General features: G+C 42.4%; 2 protein-coding genes across 3 annotated transcripts in view; both read right to left on the bottom strand.

Moving 5' to 3' along the window:
- Positions 1-461: 461 nt before the first annotated feature.
- On the bottom strand, positions 462-7,269 carry LOC148426898 (inosine-uridine preferring nucleoside hydrolase-like). Its single transcript, XM_088407663.1, has 8 exons — positions 7,129-7,269; positions 4,607-4,787; positions 4,346-4,525; positions 4,157-4,268; positions 3,936-4,072; positions 3,782-3,859; positions 773-889; positions 462-697 (listed from the first exon to the last, which is right to left on the bottom strand). The coding sequence occupies exons 1-8, from the start codon at positions 7,254-7,256 to the stop codon at positions 545-547; spliced, it is 1,086 nt and encodes a 361-aa protein (XP_088263789.1). The 5' UTR covers positions 7,257-7,269; the 3' UTR covers positions 462-544.
- A 3,009-nt stretch (positions 7,270-10,278) lies between these two features.
- LOC148426897 (protein-tyrosine kinase 2-beta-like) overlaps positions 10,279-19,258 on the bottom strand; it is a 25,190-nt gene continuing 16,210 nt past the window's right edge. Inside the window, exons 18-30 of one of the 2 annotated variants that reach the window (XM_088407939.1) lie at positions 17,231-17,346; positions 17,056-17,156; positions 16,889-16,978; positions 14,884-15,088; positions 13,588-13,678; positions 13,456-13,500; positions 13,173-13,295; positions 13,031-13,108; positions 12,426-12,450; positions 12,292-12,332; positions 12,067-12,201; positions 11,905-11,985; positions 10,279-10,637 (exon numbers count right to left, since the gene is read on the bottom strand). In XM_088407939.1, the coding sequence (XP_088264065.1) occupies positions 10,404-10,637; positions 11,905-11,985; positions 12,067-12,201; positions 12,292-12,332; positions 12,426-12,450; positions 13,031-13,108; positions 13,173-13,295; positions 13,456-13,500; positions 13,588-13,678; positions 14,884-15,088; positions 16,889-16,978; positions 17,056-17,156; positions 17,231-17,346 (1,365 nt within the window). In that variant the 3' untranslated portion in view covers positions 10,279-10,403. The remainder of the gene's footprint in view (positions 10,638-11,904; positions 11,986-12,066; positions 12,202-12,291; positions 12,333-12,425; positions 12,451-13,030; positions 13,109-13,172; positions 13,296-13,455; positions 13,501-13,587; positions 13,679-14,883; positions 15,089-16,888; positions 16,979-17,055; positions 17,157-17,230; positions 17,347-19,258) is intronic. The other variant, XM_088407940.1, reaches the window with a different exon arrangement.

The raw sequence follows: 19,258 nt of genomic DNA, 5'->3' as shown, positions 1-19,258 counted from the left end.
ACCATGGTCTCAAAATTAGAGGTGCTGATCTTCACTCTCCAGTGAGAGTTGGAGGTCATGGCCTGAAGAAGCTAACAGCACCATATCATCTGCAAACAGCAGAGATGCAATGCTGAGACTCCCAAATTGGACCCCTTCAACGCTTTGGCTGCGCCAAGGGATTCTATCCATAAATGTAATGAATAGAATAGACTTTACCGGGGAGGCCGAAGAGTGTGAGCCCTCTATAGTTGGAACACATACTCTGGTATCCTTTCTTAAAAAGAGGGACCACCACCCCAGTCTGCCAATCCAGAGGCGCTGTCCCCAATGTCCACGCAATATTGCAGATGCATGTCACCTCCAGGCAGATCTTCTCCACCCCCAGGGCCTTGCCAAGGAGTTTTTTGACCACCTCTGTGACTTTAGCACCAGAGATGGGAGAGCCCACCTTGGAGTAAAGAAACATTTGAAAAAAAACGTTCTATTTTGATTAAGAAATTTATTTGACTTGCTGAGCAAAAAAAGAAAACACAAGTTTCCATCTTGGCTGTTGCATGTCATCCTATTTGAGTGAATTGATGAGCATCTGTTTGAACTTCTCCAGGTCGACTTTCTTCATGATGGTTACTTTGTGTTTCTTCTTCAACAGATCCATGTAGTCCAACACCATCATCCCTCGAGTATGGTCCCCATTCAACTCCACTGTCACAGCGACCTGAAGGCCCAGAGCAAGCAGTGACTGGATGGATTTGTTTCCATTTTAAGAAAGAGAAAAGCAACAGTTTTTTACCTCGTCACTCTCTGTAATGAATGAGTTATCGAGAGCGGCAGCCAGAGCATAGGTGTCGCAGGTGTTGAACCCTTTTCCCGCTGTGATTTCCTTCTGGTATTCCGCTGACTGAGATTTCTGCCATTGATGAAGTTATAATATGCACTCAGTGACAAATCAAATCCAATTAAGGGGTGAGTGTTTTTCCAAACTTCAGTTGTACGACATTAAAAGGGACAGAATGGAAAGCTGACATTTTAACTCATGAGTTTCAAACTCCAGTCTTTGAGGATACATGCATGTTTCATAATGCTTCTTTCGCAAAAAACATCTGAGGAAACCTGTTGCATGCTCCCGCATAGCCAATGAACTACCGTACTTCTCAGAGCACAAGTCGACTTCGTTTATAAGTCATCCTCTGCCCCCTATTTTTTTTACTTCAAATTTGGGCACATTTTACAAATACGCGATTATAAGTCTACCCTTGACTTTGGTGGTTACATAGATCATGTCTGTCCAATTATAATACATGGTGTGTGTTATTAAAATGACGAAATTCCGGTACTTTTAAAAGTATTCCTTCGTTGTATAACATATAACATACTGTTGCGGTTATGGGGGGGAGGGAGTGGGTGGAAACAAGACAAGCGTAAGCCAATGTGCCCTTGTGCGTAGATGCAAATGCTGAAACTAATGCTACAACAATAAATTGATTTATAGTTTCAATGCTCTATTTTTTTGACACAGTTCAATGTGAATTACTATATTTTCCACACTATAAGGCGCACCGGATTATAAGGCGCACCCTCAATTAATGACATATTTTAAAACATTTTCAATCACAATATAGTAATACTCAAATAACAATAATAACTCAAATTATAACTATAAACTCTCAATAGCATAATAACTCAGTCAATATGGCCAACCTTGTTCAACTGTAAACACACAAAAGAAACAGGTAAAGATTTCTTTATCAGTTCATTCCCCATCTACGAATCCCAAATCTCAATATTGATCCATATACCATCAGCTTTTAAAAAATTTAAGGCGTTTAGGTGTGCCTTATAGTGCGGAACATACGGTAATCTAAAAGCCCTAAAAATTATAATCATTATTGAAAATGCCAAATAACTCGTCCTATTTAACACCTGGAAGTCCTCTTCTATCGCTTCGTCAACAGTTCAAACATCCTCGTTACTCTTCCAATGGTAGCCATCTTCGGACCCATGTAATCTCCAACCCTAACCCTAACCCTAACCCCAATTGAGGTCTTCAGAAATGCTTTACTGAACATCTGACTTGGGATGATTTTTTTCTTACTTAAGTGCTGAGTATTGTGAGTTTAGAGCGTGGAACATTGCCCTTTGCTGTTCCTCTCCCCACCTGTCGACATCCATGCCGGCTCCAAGCACACAGAGACAAGTCAAGTCATATTATCCTTTTCATATTGCGTCAAAGTCCGCTGAAAAAATGATCCACGCAGCCTTGTTAGCGACAAAAAAGAGGCAATTAGGCGGCACTTGACAAAAGAGTATTTTTGCTATGTTCTGTGCAAACGTCCCAAAACAATGCATACTTTATCAAAATAGAGGTGTATATACTGTATTTCTTAGTGTAAAAGTCAAGATTTTTTTTCCCCATGATCAACCCCCATATTGGGGGGGTCGACTTATACCTGCTTAACCCAAAACAAGACCAATTTTCTCCACATGGTATTTGCGTTTGACTAACATGAATTTGAATGCAAAATACATAGTATAATGTCATTTACAAGGCTTAAAATTATTATAAATATCTCTATTCTGATATAGTATGCATCCGTTTAAGCGCATTTGCACTTTCAAATGCATTTTTGTCAAGCGCTGCCTTATTGCCTCTTTGATGTCAACAATAAGGCTGCATGGATCGTTTTTTAGGCGGACTTTGACTCGTTATGAAAAAGAAGAAGACAAAATTTTGAGAACAGTGGCATGGCATGCGTGGATGTCAGCAGGTGGGGGAGAAACAGAGCAAAGACAAACAGATCCACACTCTGATTTCGCCACAGTCCTCTCTTGGGTAAAGTAAGTTCAGCAAAGCATTTCCGGAGACCTCCATCTCAAACAAATTGGACGCGTCCGGTTGATTCACTGTGGAAAAGTAAAGAGGTTTGAGCAAATGATGAGCGAGAAGGAAAGGTCGTCCGGGATTAAAATGGGAGGAGCTATTTGGTATGTCAAATAGTGATGATGACTTTTAAGGCTTTTTGACAAATTCGTATTCAGCTGTGTCACAAAAATAAAGCTTTGAAACTTCAAACCATTTTATTGTTGCAACATTGGTTTCAGCATTTGCGTCTACATGCACGCACATTGCTTTCCACCCCCCCCCCCCCCCCCCCCTCCCTTCCCCACCATAACTGCAACAGTATATTAATATACATTGAAGTAAAAGTCTAAATGTACGGTAATTTTGTCATTTTAAAAACACACATTATGTGTTTTAATTGGACAGCCATGATATGTGTAACCACAAAAGTGAGGGCTCAACTTAGACTCTTGTTTTTTGTAAGATTAACCAAAATTGAAGTAAAAAAGGGGGGTAGACATATAAGTGAGGTCAACTTGTACATGGATAAATATGGTAATCATTTTTAAGCTTTATACATGACATGATATTTGCTTATTTCACATTTGAATTAATGTTAGTCAAGCACAGATGTGTAGAAAAAAAATTGGTCTCTTTTGAGTTATGCAGTTATAAGTCGACCCCTCCTAATATGGGGGTTGAAAAGAAGGAAAAAATAATTCTACTCTGAGAAATATGGTAACGAATTGAATCAGGTATTTTGGGGAGACAAACCTGGAAAACATACAGGATACTGGGCCTTGAGGACCAGAGTTTGACACCTGACTCTTTATAAAATGTGGTATATAAAACAAGTACTTGGCTACCCATCAAGTGTGAAATTTAGATGTATTTTTGTTGTCTGTGCAACACGTTCCCTTTAATCGTAATTATATGCTACAATGCAGCGCAGACTCTTACCTTCCTGGAGAGGGCCGAAATGTTTTTCATAAAGTCGACTTTCTCAGTCTTCGGAGAAAGCAACTGGTCACAAAAAGACTGAGGAAAGAAGACCAATAGCAAAATGTCACAGCAGAAAATTTGATTGAACTACATGTTGAACCTTCAAACTTACCCATGGCAGGCTGTTACTGCAGGTGAACTCCCAGGAGGCAATTGTGGTAGGGCAAGTGTAGCGTTCCAACACGATGTAAGCAGCCTCAGTGTCGGCAACAAAATTAAACTCCCCACATGTTGTGGTGTTGCCCCTGGCTGTACACAGCACACAGCATGTCATGTAAGAAATCACTGAGAAAAAGAGGTTAAAGTGCATGTTTAGAAAGGATAATTCGGTACACTCAATGTTCCCTCCCATGATGTACAGAGCCTTCAGCTTCTTGGGGAGGGAAGGCTCCAGTTGCACTGCGACTGCAAGGTTGGTCAAAGGAGCTGTGGCCACCAGAGTCACCTACAGAGAATTAAGATACTGTCCATTTCGCTGTGACTCTCACATTGGCAAATGACAACAAGCCTTGCTTGTCTTACCTCTCCCTGGTTCTGCCTGACCATTTCGATTAAGGCCTGGACACCTTTTTTCTTCTGCACCAGTTCCAAACCCGGAGCATCTGGATCCGGGACATCACCCAGCCCGTCCTTCCCATGGTAATCACTGGCATGTTGTTTGTTGGACAGGAGAGGCTGTGAGCATCCCGCGTACACTGGGATCTTTGGATGAGGTAGTTCATCAAAGCTCCAAAGGTTACAGCTATTGAAGTCCAGTTAAGAATGAAACACGTAGCTACTTACATCCAGCCTGTTGCACACCTTTAGAACCCGAAGGGTGTTCTTAAGGACTTTCTCAAGGGGGGTGTTTCCATGGCAGCAGGTGATCCCCAGTATCTCCACATCAGGTGCTGACAAGGCCATCATGAGGGCCTGAGCATCATCCACCCCTGTGTCCAAATCGAGGATTAGCTTCCTTTTCATCCTACATCCAAGCAAAAGAAAGCAGTCAGTTGGTGGATCTGTGTCAGGTTCACCTGTTAGACACTTGTAAGAAACTATAGACAAAAAAGGATCAAAGGCCTTCTTTTTCTAGCTCATGCATGAGGCATGTAGCAGTCTCTCCGAACCCTCTCTTTTGATTTAATTCGGAAGTCTCTAATTTACATGAAGGTACCAGCCTTAGAAAGAAAAAAAAACATGGCCCAAAACCATTGTCCGTTTTCTTCAGTGTGTGTATGATTAGTACATGTGTAGCAAAGCATTCTGTGAGTCAAAACATTCTGCAAGATATTTTGTAGATAACAAGTGAAGTGATATCTGTCTGGGGTTGAGCCTGAGCAGGCGGCTGGTCTGAGCATGCCATCCCCCAAGTGAAGTTTCTCACGTCAACCTTCTCATAGCAAAGCATTTCTTCATTGCAAGCAGTTATAGTGATTGTAGCAAATGTATAATTTCAATTTTAACAATTATTTCCACAATCTGCAAATTTGGTGAGACAGAACAGCGTTATTTGCAATGGTTCTTAAAAGGTAACGGAACCAAGGTGCATCTCAGCTGGGTAAAATATGGAAGGTTCACTCAAGAAACAGTTGGCGTCAAGAAGAGACAATCACAAACCCTAGGGGAGGGGACGTGGAGTGTCGTGCATTTCTCATTTCTGTTGAGTCAAAAGAAATACAGTAACTCAGAGACCAACCCAGTTTTTTGGTCTTGTTGTTTGGGCTATTTCATATTCCCTTCAGGAAGCAGGCAGAAATAAATCTATGAAAAAAAAAAGACTTTCGCTTCCCCTTCCCCCTTTCGTAATTGCCCATCTGAGCTGTTGAAATTTCTGTGAGGACAGAGCTGAAGAAATACAAGCATAAGACCACAGGGTTACCATGTTGAAAAGTTCTGCTGGAAACTGTTTGATTCGTTTATCTTTAATGGTTGCTATGCTAATAGTAACTAACTACCAGAAGAATTCATTGTCGCAATACGATGGACAATTTTTGCATTTCTGTAGATTAGGCCTCTTTGACACAAATTATTCGAAGCCCATTATCTAGCTGTGCTTTGCCTTCACTTCCCTCCTCACTACTCACTACTCAGAGCTTTTTTATGTTTTTGAAGTGTGATATCAAAGGAAAAGCATACAATAGAAAACACTAGTTGGCTAAAATATTGCATAGATTGTCAAAACATGACAACTTTCAATATGCCACACTGCCGTCCCTTCTAAATGCTTGCAAGGGGGAAGTCGAGAGGTACATATTATAGGTGTCAAATTTAGCCCATGTTGGGCTCATTTACTGGCAATCAAAATTGGAAATATTGTCAATTTTGGACATATTGAAAACATGGTGTTTTCTCATGCATTTCCCCCAATTTTTGCATTAATCAATTCTCCAGCAACTCGCACAATTTTTGTGGCGCGAGTGGTAAACATTTGCAAGCCTTTCAATGACTTTGATGATTGTCTAAGGCTGGACTACCATAATGCAAAAGTCTTCAAAAGCCATAATACGCTAATTATGACAGAATAAATATTCTGATTTCAATTTCATAAATATATAAATATACAGCGTAATTACTTTTGCTATTATCACATATTGCATCTTTTTCGGTAAGATATATAACCTAAAAAGTTGAGCTGGTCCTTTTTTTGATCTATTTCAAATTTTTAGTCTTGTTAACTTGGTATTTCTCAGTGCAAGAGTTGTTCCCAAACTGAAGGTTGTGGAATCCTCAAACCTGGCGAATATGTCAAAGTGTGTGTGTGTGTGTGTGTGTGTGTGTGTGCGTGCGTGTGTTAACTGTGGAGTTTCTGTTGTTGTGGGGGCATCCCCTTAATGCACAGGTGTCAAACTCAAGGCCTCGGGGCCAAATCCGCAAGTTGTAAGTGGTTTTCAACTTTTAAAAATTGAATTCCCAATTTCTCTTTCGAACAGTTTTTGCCGGCCTCTGATTTCAAAACTAGGTAAGTGTTGGACGAGCACACCTAAAATGGATTTGAAGTCAGTCATATCGGCCCTCTAACGAAAAGTATAACTAAAATATTGCCCATGACCCTTACCCTAACTTTAACCAAAATCCAATTCAAGCCTATCCTCTAAAATGAAGTCTTGACCCCCAAAAAGGTCTGAACTTGTGGGTTCTGCCAAAAGAGTCCCCATCAACTGCAACAGGTCCCCACAATAACAGTAAAACCTGGGATTTGGTCCCCACCATGCAACAAAAAGCAAGAGCGCACCAACACTCACACACACACACACACGCATGCACACACAAACAAAACATATAATTATTCTAAAATGAGTTATTCAAATGCCAGATATCCTCACCCGAGAGAAGTCGTAGCAGTATGTTCCACAGCTGCTGCTTGTAAATGTGAAAAAGACCCTCTGGCAAGCCAAACTTGCAGAGCCCCTTCTTTAAGTACTTGGGATCTTACGCAACAGGCAACGCCCATGCCTGGAAGAGTAATAATGTTGACTTCTTTCATAAATCAAATAGTTTCTGAGCCTATGTATTAAAATAGTACACATTGTACTTAGAGGGCTCATGTTGAATTATGGAGTTTTTCACATTATCTTGGATGACAGTTCAACAGCCCTAAAGAAGGCCGACCTTTTATTGCTTGGACTCTGTTTTATGCAAATTTGTAAAATTTAATTTGTATTCCCTGTAATCTGAGTTTATATGTGGTCATTGTCACAAAGCTATGTATCTGTCATGCGATCTGTCACAAAGCTGCCGCATCCCCTCTTCTACCCAAAGAGCCCCGCCACCGTGGTCCGTCCTTATCTGGCTTCGCCCCTGCAAGTACCATTCAGAAAATAAACATTCTGTCTTTACCTTCACTTACCTTCGTGTGCTTTTGGGTCCTCCATCTCCGAGCTTTGATAGTAGATCTGGCCAAACGTAATGGACCAAGCACATCAAGCCGCCTTTCCGCCGGCGTCACGCGACGCCCCCGACCTCAGGTTGGAATCCCGGAATGTTATGTCGGCGCCGAATTGGGTCAAGGCCTCCTTGAGCCTCCTTGAGTCACGACAAGGTGAAAGGTTGGTGGCCAATTACGCCCTAAATTTCCACACCAGAGCCACCCAGAATCGCTGGAACGCTCCAGCGCTCATGGACACGTTCCTGCATGGGCTTTCCAGTCAACTTAAAGATGAAATAGTGTTCCATGAGCTTCCCGCAACTCTAGAAGCGATAATCAACCTGGCCACCCATATTGACATTCATCTGCGGCACCGATGGCATGAGAGAGAGAGGGAGGCACAGGAACGAGGAGCGCCCTCTCCGGCGTGGCGAACTCGCGGCACCATCTGCGGGGGAAAGCGAGCCCATGCAGCTTGGGCGCGCCTCCCTGATGCCTGATGCACGACGATGCCGCCGCGCGGGAGACTTGTGCCTGTATTGCGGAGAAAAGGGCCACTATGTGGCCACATGCCCAGTAAAAGCCAGGGCCCAGCCGTAGGCAAGGAGATACGGTTGGGCCAAGCTCTCTCTTCCTCCCCACAGTCAAGGCGTCTTCTCCAGGTTCGGTTGGTCTTGCCCGATTGCACGCATCTTCTGGGGGCCCTGGTGGATTCTGAGAGGATGCTAACATTGTCAGCAGAAAATTGTCGAATCACCTTGGCCTAAAAAACACCACCCTGCCGAAACAAACTCCAACCCACGCTTGGGATGGGCGCCCTCTCGAGCTAATCACACACCAAACGTGCCCGCTCTCCATGCACTTGGCAAGTAATCACCAGGAGCAGATCCAGTTCCATATCCTTGACCATCCAAACATTCCTCTGATCCTGAGCTGTCCCTGGCTCTGTCGCCACAACCCTTCATGTTATCTTTCCTGCCTCCATCGAGCCTCCGTCCCTGCACCCTGTGTCGCTCCACCAGCCCCAGCGGACATCGCAGGTGTCCCCTCCGAACATTTTGACCTCAGTCAAGTCTTCAGCAAGGCTTGGGCAACGTCCCTGCCTCTCCACCGGCCATACAATTGCGCAATCGACCTGCTACCTGGAGCGTCCTTGTCTGGACCAGAGCGGCAAGCGATGGAGAGGTACATAAACGACTCCTTAGAGGCAGGCATCATTTGCCCTTCGTCCTCTCCTGCGGGCGCAGGATTCTTTTTTGTGACCAAGAAGGATCACACGCTGCGTCCTTGCATCGACTATCAGGGGTTGAATAATATTACCATTAAAAGTCGATACCCTTCATGACCTATGGCTTCGAGCTTCTCCAAGGGTCTTCACACTTCATCAAGCTGGATCTTCGCAATGCCTACCATTTGATTCGCGTCAGAGAAGGGGATGAGTGGAAGACAGCATTTAACACTCCCCTGGGGCATTACGAATATCTGGTAATGTCCTTTGGACTTACGAATGCCCCCGCAGTGTTCCCAGCCCTCATCAATGATGTTCTGCGAGACATGTTGGACTGATATGTCTTTGTATATTTGGATGACATCTTGGTGTTTTCTCGGACGCAAGAGGAGCACGTGCAGCATGTTTGCTCCGTCTTACAACGTCTGCTGGAAAACTCCCTGTACATTAAAGCTGAAAATTGTGAGTTCCATCCCGCCTCTGTTTCCTTCCTGGGGTACATCATGTCCCAGAACCACATTGGCATAGACCCAGCTAAGGTCTCAGCAGTCACCTCATGTTCAGTACCAGACACCAGAAAACAGCTACAACGTTTCCTTGGCTTTGCAAAATTCTACAGGAAGTTCATTAGGAACTATAGCACCATAACCCGGCCTCTCACGTCTCTAATAACCAGCATCAAAACAAAATTCTACTGGACGCCCGCGGCTGAGGAGGCCTTCCAGGCCCTGAAGAATCACATCACGTCAGCCCCCGTTCTCCTGATGCCTGACCCAGAACTGCAATTTGTGGTAGAGGTGGATGCTTCGGAAGTTGGGATTGGAGCTGTTCTTTTCCAGCGTTCTGCAAAAGATCACAAGCTCTACCCGTGCACCTTCTACTCCCGTCGTCTTTCTTCTGCCGAGGTTAACTACAGCATCAGGGATTGTGAACAGTTAGCTGTGAAGGTGACTTTAGAAGAATGGCGGCATTGGCTGGAAGGTGCTGGAAGGTGCCAAAGCTCCGTTCCAGGTGTGGATCAGGACAAAAAAAATTTGGAGTACATACGGCAGGCCAAAAGATTGAACTCCCGTCAATCATGCACGTCAGTTAAATTATATTTTAGTAAGTAAAAAGGGTCGTGGCAGGCTCACACACAAATATTGATGTCTGACGGACATCTGATGTCATGTCTATTCTGACTTTTATAACAGATTCCGACATTTTTAATTGCCCGTTTGTACTGCATTCCTGCCATCTGTTGGTCCGTTGCGAACCGGGCGTCAGTCAGCGGCTGACTGACAGGCAGGCCGTCAGTGCTGAGGAAGTGCCCACCTGTTACCTACGCAGCATTAACATCGGCACTCACTTCAGGCAAGTATGGATGGGTTAATCTTGTCTCATAAACTGTTTCAGTAGCTTTATTAAGCTTGCTTTAATACAACCAGCAAACCGAATGCACATTTGAATGGATGTTTTTTTTCTTGATAAACTATATTTTTCCTTCCAAACACAGAAGTTAGACTTTAACCCCCTGAGCTATCCTCTTTCCGTCTCAGCCCAACTAGGTTGGCCTTGATGCGGGCCTGATCCACTGCATCCAGCAGGTTCTTGGAGTTTAGAGCCAGGTTGTGTGCGGCCGCCAGCATCTGTCGTTGGCACTCCTGCTTCAGTGTTGTCATTGAGTTCTGCTGGGCCAATCTCATTTTATTGATCAACTCCCCCAAGTCCTTGTTCAGCAGCTTCTTTGTGCCTATAATCTAAGCAAGATCCATGAGATAAAAAAAAAAAAACCAGAACATTTCAAAGTATGTCTAAATGTGGGTATTTTACAAATAAAACATATTTGAAATGTGCTCAGCAAATTAATGTACCGTATTTCTCCATGTACAAGTCGCCCTCGTGTAGTCACCCCCCGCCCCTTTTATTTGACTTCAATTTGGGTGAATTTTGCAAAAATGCACATACTGTATACTGTTAGTCTACCCCAGACTTTAGTGGTTACATATAGCATGGCTGTCCAATTTAAACACATGATGTGTGTTATTAAAACGACGGTACTTTTAGATGCATTTCTTCATTGTACATCAAATAACATACTGTTGCGATATGGGCGGATGGCTGGGTGGAAACGAGACAAGTGCGAGGCGATGTGTAGATGGAAATGCTGAAAGTAACGTTGCCACAATAGAACGTTTGAAAATTGATTTAAAGTTTCAATGCTTTATTTTTGTTACACAGCTGAATATGAATTTGTCAAAAGCCCTAAAATTCATCATCACGATCTGACACGCAAAAATAACTCCTCCCATTTGAATCCCATACGTCCTCTCCTTCCTGCTCATTTGTCATTAGCGCAAACATCCTCGTTACTCTTCCATGCATAGTCATCTTCGGACCTGTCCAATTTGCTTGAAATGGTCTCCAGAAATGCTTTGCTAAAGCCTTCTTTACCTAAGTGACAACTGTAGTGAGATCAAAGTGTGGATCAGTTGCTCTTCGCTGTGTTTCTCACCTCACCTGCTCACATCCATGCGAGCCTTGCCACTGCTCTTGCATTTTTGTCTTGAAAGGACAAGTTAAGCCGTATTTTCCTTTTCTTAATGGGTCAAAGTCTGCCGGGAAAATGATACATGCAGCCTTGTTGACAGCAAAGAGGCATAAAGGCGGCAGTTGACGAAAGTGCATTTGAAAGTGCAAATGCGCGGAAACAGATGCATACTATATCGAATTTGAGGTATAAATAAGCTTTTTAAGGCTTGTAAATTAAATGATAATTATTTCACATTCAGATTAATGATATTCAAACACATATATGGGGAAAATTTGTCAATTTTGAGTAATGCGGGTATAAGTCGAATATGTGGTTGAAAATGAGGGGAAAAAAAACTTGACTTGTACATGGAGAAATACGGTAAGTTGAAAAGTAGTGTTGGCTGATGGTCAGCATTCCAAATGTTTGATTCTTGTACTGTAGCTGCAGTTAGAGTATAGGGCAGACAGAAGGGATACCAAGAGGGACAATACCTCGCTTGTCAGTGAACTGTGCAGGGAAGGCATGACATCATCAACATGTTGAATGAGGCTTCGCAGAGTGACACCAACTGCCTGGGTGGTAAGGAGGGAGCCAGTAAGCCAGGTGACAACACATTTAAAATAGCACCCAAAAAAAAAAAGCCTTTCACTTACTTTGACAGCATTAGGGTACTCTGAGACAGGCAGCACATCGACTTCATTCTTCAGCTGTACCACCTGTCTGACTATTGCCATGACGCTGGAGTAAACCTGATCATCTGATCGGTCCAATTCAGCTGTGGGACAAGACTAAAACACAATGACTATGTAGCAGTCGTCTCCATAATCACCCGAAATACGATTCAGTGGGTCGAGTGCGAGAGAAGTTCATTATTTTACCAGTGTGACATCAGTAGGTGCTGAGGATGTTGGTGGAGGACCTTAAACACATATGTATCATTTCATTTACTCAATCCTCTATTACCATGTGAGCGATTCAACTAGCAAGTCTACCAAAGACCAAGTCAACTTACAATCGACTGGATTTTTTTCAGGAAGCTGAAAAAAAAAAAAAAAAACGTCTGGTCAGACTGTCGCTCAGTGCTTTTGCCAGAGCAGCTTGGAATATTTTAACTCTTGAGGGAAATTTTGACCCCAAATTGGGCTTTTAGATGTTCTTGTGATACCAAAGGAAAACATACAACAAAAACATTAGTAGGCTATAATATTGCAAAGATTGTCAAAACATGTCGACTTTAAATATGCCGCCCTGCCATCCCCTCTAAATGCGTGCAAAATATTATATCTGCATATTTCCGTCTGTGAAGTTGAGTCTGCTGCATTGAATAGTTGTTTTTTTTCCTCACAAAATGAATGAATCCTTATATTTACATATGTGTGGATAGGGCTGATGACACTGAATATTTGGGGTTGAAAGTAAAACTATATTTACATTTGACAATGTTATGACCCTTTCAAAGTAAGCCCAAATTGGGTGATTATAAGGCCAGGTTACTGAAAAATGCCCGGACACTCAGTGATTAAGCAGTTACAGTATATATACAAACAAACAGAGGGTGCATGTGAATTTGAACAAGTTCAACAGTTAAGCATTAATTTAGTACGTGAAAATATCTACGTCAGTGTTGAGTTGCAAATATTTGAGCAGAGGTAGTCCTTGCACCTTGGTGTTTGAGGATTCTCGCACAACACGATCCTGCAAGACAAACACACCAGTCATGTGATCATCTTTGTGTGTGTACAGTATGTTTGTGCATCACCAATTGTCGTTCCTCCTGCTCTAGCCACTGTCTATCCAATAACATCTCTCTCTTTTGCCTCTGTAGAGTGTCATCAACTTGTGTTTGCTCTTGCTCCCAAACTGACATATCCCAGGCCGTTCTCTAAACACACACATACAGACAGACACACACACACAAGGCAAGCATAAGCAGTTTTCAACATGATGGATCTCAAGATGCAACCTGTTCAATATGTACATGACACAAAATGTCAATGAGCAATGTGCATTGCAATTTACAAACAGACACGTGTGAAGTGCACCTGCATGTTCGAGACATGGGGGCAGGGGATGCCTACTCTGGAAGGCTGATGAGAGATCACAAAAGATTATATATTAGGTGGTTAAAGAATGGTACAAAGAAAATGCGCTTTCTAGCCTTGTCTGTACAGCACCTTTGGGGGAGGCTCAGTGTGGTCTTGATCCAGCGGCGAACTGGGCGAGATGCAGGTTGTTGCACCCGTCTCCTCTATTTGGAGAATTTCCCTTTCATCAGAGCACAGTGAGGGTCTATAGTAAATCTTAATCCGGCCTTCGTTAGCAGAGGTGGGCACTCCGCCAGCTCTGATGGATTGACAGTCAGTCCATGACCGACAGACACCCATTTTGCCAACGGACCCACAAATGATGGGCATGCTCCAAAAATTGCTAATTAAAAATGTTGCAAGTGCAATTTTCATCTGCTGTAAGCGTTGGGATAGATATTACGTCATAGGTCTGTCAGTCTGCCACGCCCCCTTCTGCATACTGAAATATAATTCAACTGACTTGGCTGATTATCTGCTATATTGCTGCAATTTTAGAGTACAAATTGTGATCATGTTGCAGTCAAAGTAACAATAGTCACTTTACGGCACAACCTAGTGGTGGAGAAATATCAGTTGAGTGAGTAAAGAGATTACTTTGTAGTTGCTACCTTTGTTATTCCTGGTTTCATGAACCAAAAGGCATACTGTACACAATCTTGCCAACCCAAAGTTAAAAGTAATGTTTTGAATTGAGTGTTCAGAGATTATTTTTTGTGTGATTTCGCTTTTTAAATATGTTTTGCATAAAGACATTGCTTACTGATAAGAGCATTCTGGGCTGCGTTTCCACTGCAAGAAGGTCACACTTTCGAGTAGCCAATGGTTGCGCAACAAATTTGCATTATTTCTCTGATTGGCTCTTTGCCAGAAAATGCAAGATATGTTTTTGATTTTTTTTTATATATATATGTTTTTATTTTTAGTAAATGCAAGCTCAGCAATACTTTGTTTTACTTGTAGTGTATCTGTAGTGTACATCCAGCATTAGTTTATCATGCAAATCATGATAATGCCATCCAGTGGACATGATTGCCAATTGCATTCTCGTTCCAGATGCAGTTATATCAAAATGATGGTGTAGTTAGTATAGCCTAGGGTTAGTTGTCTTTGATTTCATGTTACAGAAGTTTCTGCAATGGGTTATCGTCTGACGGACCGATTGTCCGACAATTACAATTTTCAGCGTGGAAAAAAATGGCGGGCTGCTGAAGACGTAAGGGGGGCGAGGCACTGACTACTGACTGACCAGGAAAAAAAAATAAGTTGCCCACCCCTGTTCTTTAGAATGACAACCAGTGGTTGTGATTTTCGTTTGATATCTCCTTGAAAGGGACGGGTAATACAGTGTTACAACCGAAAGGCGTGGAGTAGCAAGATGAGTACCTCAGGGAGCAGACAAGTTGGCTGAAGCTGGGACGGATGTATGGCTCATAAGCCCAGCAGCTGGTCAGCAGAGAGTAGACAGTGGGCGGGCACAACACTGGCTTGGGAAGTCGGACGCCGGACTCCAGCTGGCTAATCACCTGGCCGTTTTCCAGCCAGAGAAATGGTTGTTGGCCCATGGAAAAGATCTCCCACATACACACCCCTGTTCGGGCACACACAAAACATTCTTGTTTACATGTGTCAATGTGAAATATGGAATACTGTCCATAATTTAATAACTGCAATTCCCCATAAGACACTTTTTTTTTTTCTGCCCAAATGATGGCCAAAAGTATGACTGTGTCCTATAAACAGTAACGTTAAAAATACGTTGAATTTTTATTTATTTCTTTTTGACACCATTTGAGGAATATCACATAAACCGAGTTTTAATGTACAGATGCACATTTTTATATTCTTACTCACAATAATTACCGTAAAGTTTACAGGAGGAATGATATTTATTTTTCTATTATTTAGAGCATGTAAGTTTACTTAAGTTTAGTTTGGGGTCATGTGAAGTGGTTCCTGTGTGATGTCTTTGCTGAAGTGCTAACAACGTGCTAACGGCATGCTAACAACGCTTACATCAGATGCGACAGCACAAAGTGGTATATTGCATAAGTGTGGATGCAAGGAGTAAAGATGTAAATATCAATTCAAAAAAAATATTGCCTTGTTTGTGAGCAAGACAACATATTAATAAATTATAAAAATGCATTACAAACTGTAACAAATTCTGTTGACATCACAGGTTGTGAAAACATGCTACATTACAGTCATGTTGGCGCAAACGCTGGTGTCTCGTGTCTCATATGCCAACAATATCCCCTTTCTTATATTTAATTTTCTCGCGTGACCGAAGACAATATTTTTCTGCTAAGGCGTTTCGAGAGCTAAATTTATTGGCACAAGAGGTAACACTGTAATTCTAAAGAACTTTGAGGTTTTGTTGATTGTGGCAGCACCGGATAGACTAAAATGGTAGTGTTTTGAGGAATAGAAGACAACATTTCTCATGAGGCCCGGCACAGCCCATCATAAAAGGCTGAGGTCTGGTCACCTGCATTCGGACTGAATTACATTGCCGTTTCCAATGGCTGTGTGAAGGATGACTAGCGATTCAGTAATTAATCTAATTGTGTCTGTACAATATCATACTTTTGAGCTTGTTCCATAGTTGGTTGTGTCAGTGTAGAGCTGCTTCTATTGAGTTGATTGCTGTTTATTGTCACAATGGGAATTTCCAAGTCCTAACATTAGCCTTATCATTTTGATTTAAGCATGGAACACTAACTTACTAGTCCACCAGGAACAGAACCAAGGTAGCGTTGCTCGCACACCTCATCTTTGAGCTGATATCTCAATTAAAAGCCGGGCTAGTGTTGATACTTGGGGGCCGTAGACGCAAAAATGGCAGCCACACTTCCCTCAACCTGCCCCAGGACTACATAAAATAGCTTACCACCATCGTAATGAATGTTTGAGTGTATGAGTAACGTATCTATTGTAAAGCGTCTTTGAGTGTCTAGAAACGCCCTATATGTAAGTGATGTATAATTATCATCATTACATTAAATGTCCATAGTTTGATCTACAGTATAATGGCATCCTTCTATCTAGCTATCCATTTTGATAGCTGCTCATCCCCACTAGGGTCGCAGACGTGCTGGAGCCTATCCCAGCTGTGTTTGGGCAGTAGGCGCGATACATTCTGAACTGGTTGCCGGTCAATCTCAGAGAAAAAGAACTATTCACAGTTCAAACACACCTAAGGGCAATTTGGATGCCGCAAAATGCCTCCCATGCATGTTTTTGGGAATGTGAAGGGAAACCCTGAAAAATCTGAAGAAAACCCACAGCGGAACAAGGGAGCCACCGGTATCATGACATATCCAGTGAATATGCAGTATACTATCCATTTGTGTTTATAGGTAGAAGTTGCATGAAGTGGGTGACTAACCAAACATCCAGACATCACTGGCAACGGTGAAACGGCGGAAGTTGATGGATTCTGGCGCCATCCATTTGATTGGCAATCGTGAGACAGATGCTGCATAATTAGGAAGAAAAAAATTCAATAAGTGGAGACAGACACCCGAATCTTTGCATGTGAGAGAGTGTGTATACCTTTGTAGTACTCCTGGTCATCGATATAACGAGAGAGACCAAAGTCACCAAGCTTGACGCAGTCAGGAGATGCCACAAGAATGTTTCTCACTGCTATATCTCTATATAAGCACAGCAGAATGCACAACGAAGCTAAAGAAGGCACATGTAGAAGAAAATGGTCATCGAAACGTACCTGTGTACCATGTTGAGACCCTCCAGGTAAGATAGGGCTTTGCAGATTTGTAGACAGTACAGGATCAATGTTGTTGTTGTCAGGACATATTTTTGCTCCTTCAGATATTTCCCCAGCTGACGCCATAAACACAGACAGCAGAAAAAGACAAATTAATTTGTTATTTTTACTTATGTATTTAACTGTGTGTGTGTGTGTGTGTGTGTGGGGGGGGGGGGGGGGGGGGGGGAGTGGAGAGTGAGTAATGAGTATCGGTGGCCCACCTAATACCAGGTAAAAGCAGCCTTTGAAAAATGAGCATCACCCATTCCTCAGCTGGGATGAGTAAGTACAAATATACAGTACAAACATTGTCTTTGGATAGGCAAAATTGGGTAGAAAAAACTTTTTCTATTGGCTTATGATTTTGTACTTTTATATAATACATTATCATGTTTATCAACTCACATCTGAGGGAATGCAGGTGAGTGCAATGAGCAATCATGTTCACTGAATGGCATTGTCATGCTTCTTATGAGACTCAACTGGATGTCGGTTCTCATTTATAACTGCTTGGCCAACAATTGTTGAAGACGATTTTCAAAACCTTTCATTCAAATTTGTATAAATTTCATCCGTCACATAGACTACAAATAAAACAGAGTATTGCTGAGGTTGAATCTAACAAATAATAATAGTCTTTAATCAGGGAATTAAGAAACTTCTATCTTGCATTTCCTGGCCAAGAGCCAATCAGAGGAGGTGTGCAGATTTGTTACGGACATATTGGTTACTTGAAAGAGTGACTGCCTTCCAGTGGATATTCATCCCAGAATGCTCTTATTAGCAAGCAATTTCTTGATGCAAAACATATTTCAAAATAAAATAACACATAAAACCTGTTAACCCTTAATTCTAAACATTACTTTTAACTTCTGGTTGGCGAGATTATGCATAGTATGAGTTTTGGTTTATGAATTGAAACCAGAGAGAGCAATTACAGATAAAACTCCAGTAATATCGGTTGTGTTATAGCTGTAAATGGCAAGTAGTGAATTGAACCAACTCATTTTATTCTCTCAACTGAACGTATTTCTCCACTGCATGGTGGTGCTATAAAATGACTGTTGTCACATTGACTGCAGGCTGATTGCAGTTTGTACTCTAAAGATACAGCAATAAAGCAGATAAACATGTAAGTCAGTTGAATTATAATTCAGTAAGCAAAAGGGGGCATGGTGGGCTCACGGACATCTGAGGTAATGTCTATCCTGACGATTGCAACAACAGATAAAAATTCCAATTCCGACGTTTTTTTTTTTTTTTTTTTTTCGCATTCCCATCATTTGTCGGTCCATCGGCAAAACAGGTGTCCATTGGCGATGGACTGATGGACAGTCCATCAATGCTGACAAAGTTCCCCCTCTGGAAACAGTATGTCACCTGGGTAGGTGGTGTCTGTTACAATGCTACTGGCCTTCCTCTGGAGGTGGCTATGATATATGACAGCACAGTTCCCTGGGCTGATTTTGCCACCGCGTCTACTGCCTTATGATTTTGTGGGGCTGTGCAGCTGCTATACACGATGGTCAGACCAAGAGAGAAGATGCTTTCAAATGTGCTCATGTAGAAATTTACCATTAGACTGGAGGGTGGACCGGTTTCCTGAAAATGCTCAGAAAAGTGTCTCCTTGGCCTTCTCAACTAGGTGTGAGGTGTTCAGCTCTCATGTGGATTCCCAGGAACCTGGTGTTGTCCACACTCTCCACTACATCCCCGTGTATGATTATTGGAGAACGTGTTGTCCTGGTTATCCTATAGTCCAATGGTCCCCATCCACCATTCCGCGGCTCAGTACCGGGCCACATGTGCCGCACCCAAAATATTGATGTTTTGGAGGAACTGATTTAGTTTATCCTTTAACAGTTCATTCATTTGCGCTTTGCTTGACTTGATCTTTTTGGCGCCGCCTATGGCCACTGTTGATGTTACTTTTTGTAGTGATGAAGAACAGTGCGGCTTTCTTGAGAGCAGTTATCCGGTGATGCA

The sequence above is a fragment of the Hippichthys cyanospilos genome, chromosome 2 (genome assembly GCF_059441005.1).
Source record: "Hippichthys cyanospilos isolate Australia breed blue-spotted pipefish chromosome 2, RoL_Hcya_1.0, whole genome shotgun sequence".
In the NCBI taxonomy this organism is placed as follows: Eukaryota; Metazoa; Chordata; class Actinopteri; order Syngnathiformes; family Syngnathidae; genus Hippichthys; species Hippichthys cyanospilos.
This window is presented reverse-complemented; position numbering and strand designations above follow the sequence as displayed.

Bases quoted from the DNA above. Each gene is read 5' to 3' on its own strand.
- LOC148426898 (XM_088407663.1), bottom strand. From the start codon at position 7,256: ATGGGCGTTGCCTGTTGCGTAAGATCCCAAGTACTTAAAGAAGGGGCT. The intron at 4,526-4,606 runs GTAAGTAGCTAC...CCTCATCCAAAG, and splicing joins AGGTGTGCAACAGGCTGGAT to ATCCCAGTGTACGCGGGATG. The intron at 3,860-3,935 runs GTAAGTTTGAAG...TTCTTTCCTCAG, and splicing joins GCAGTAACAGCCTGCCATGG to TCTTTTTGTGACCAGTTGCT.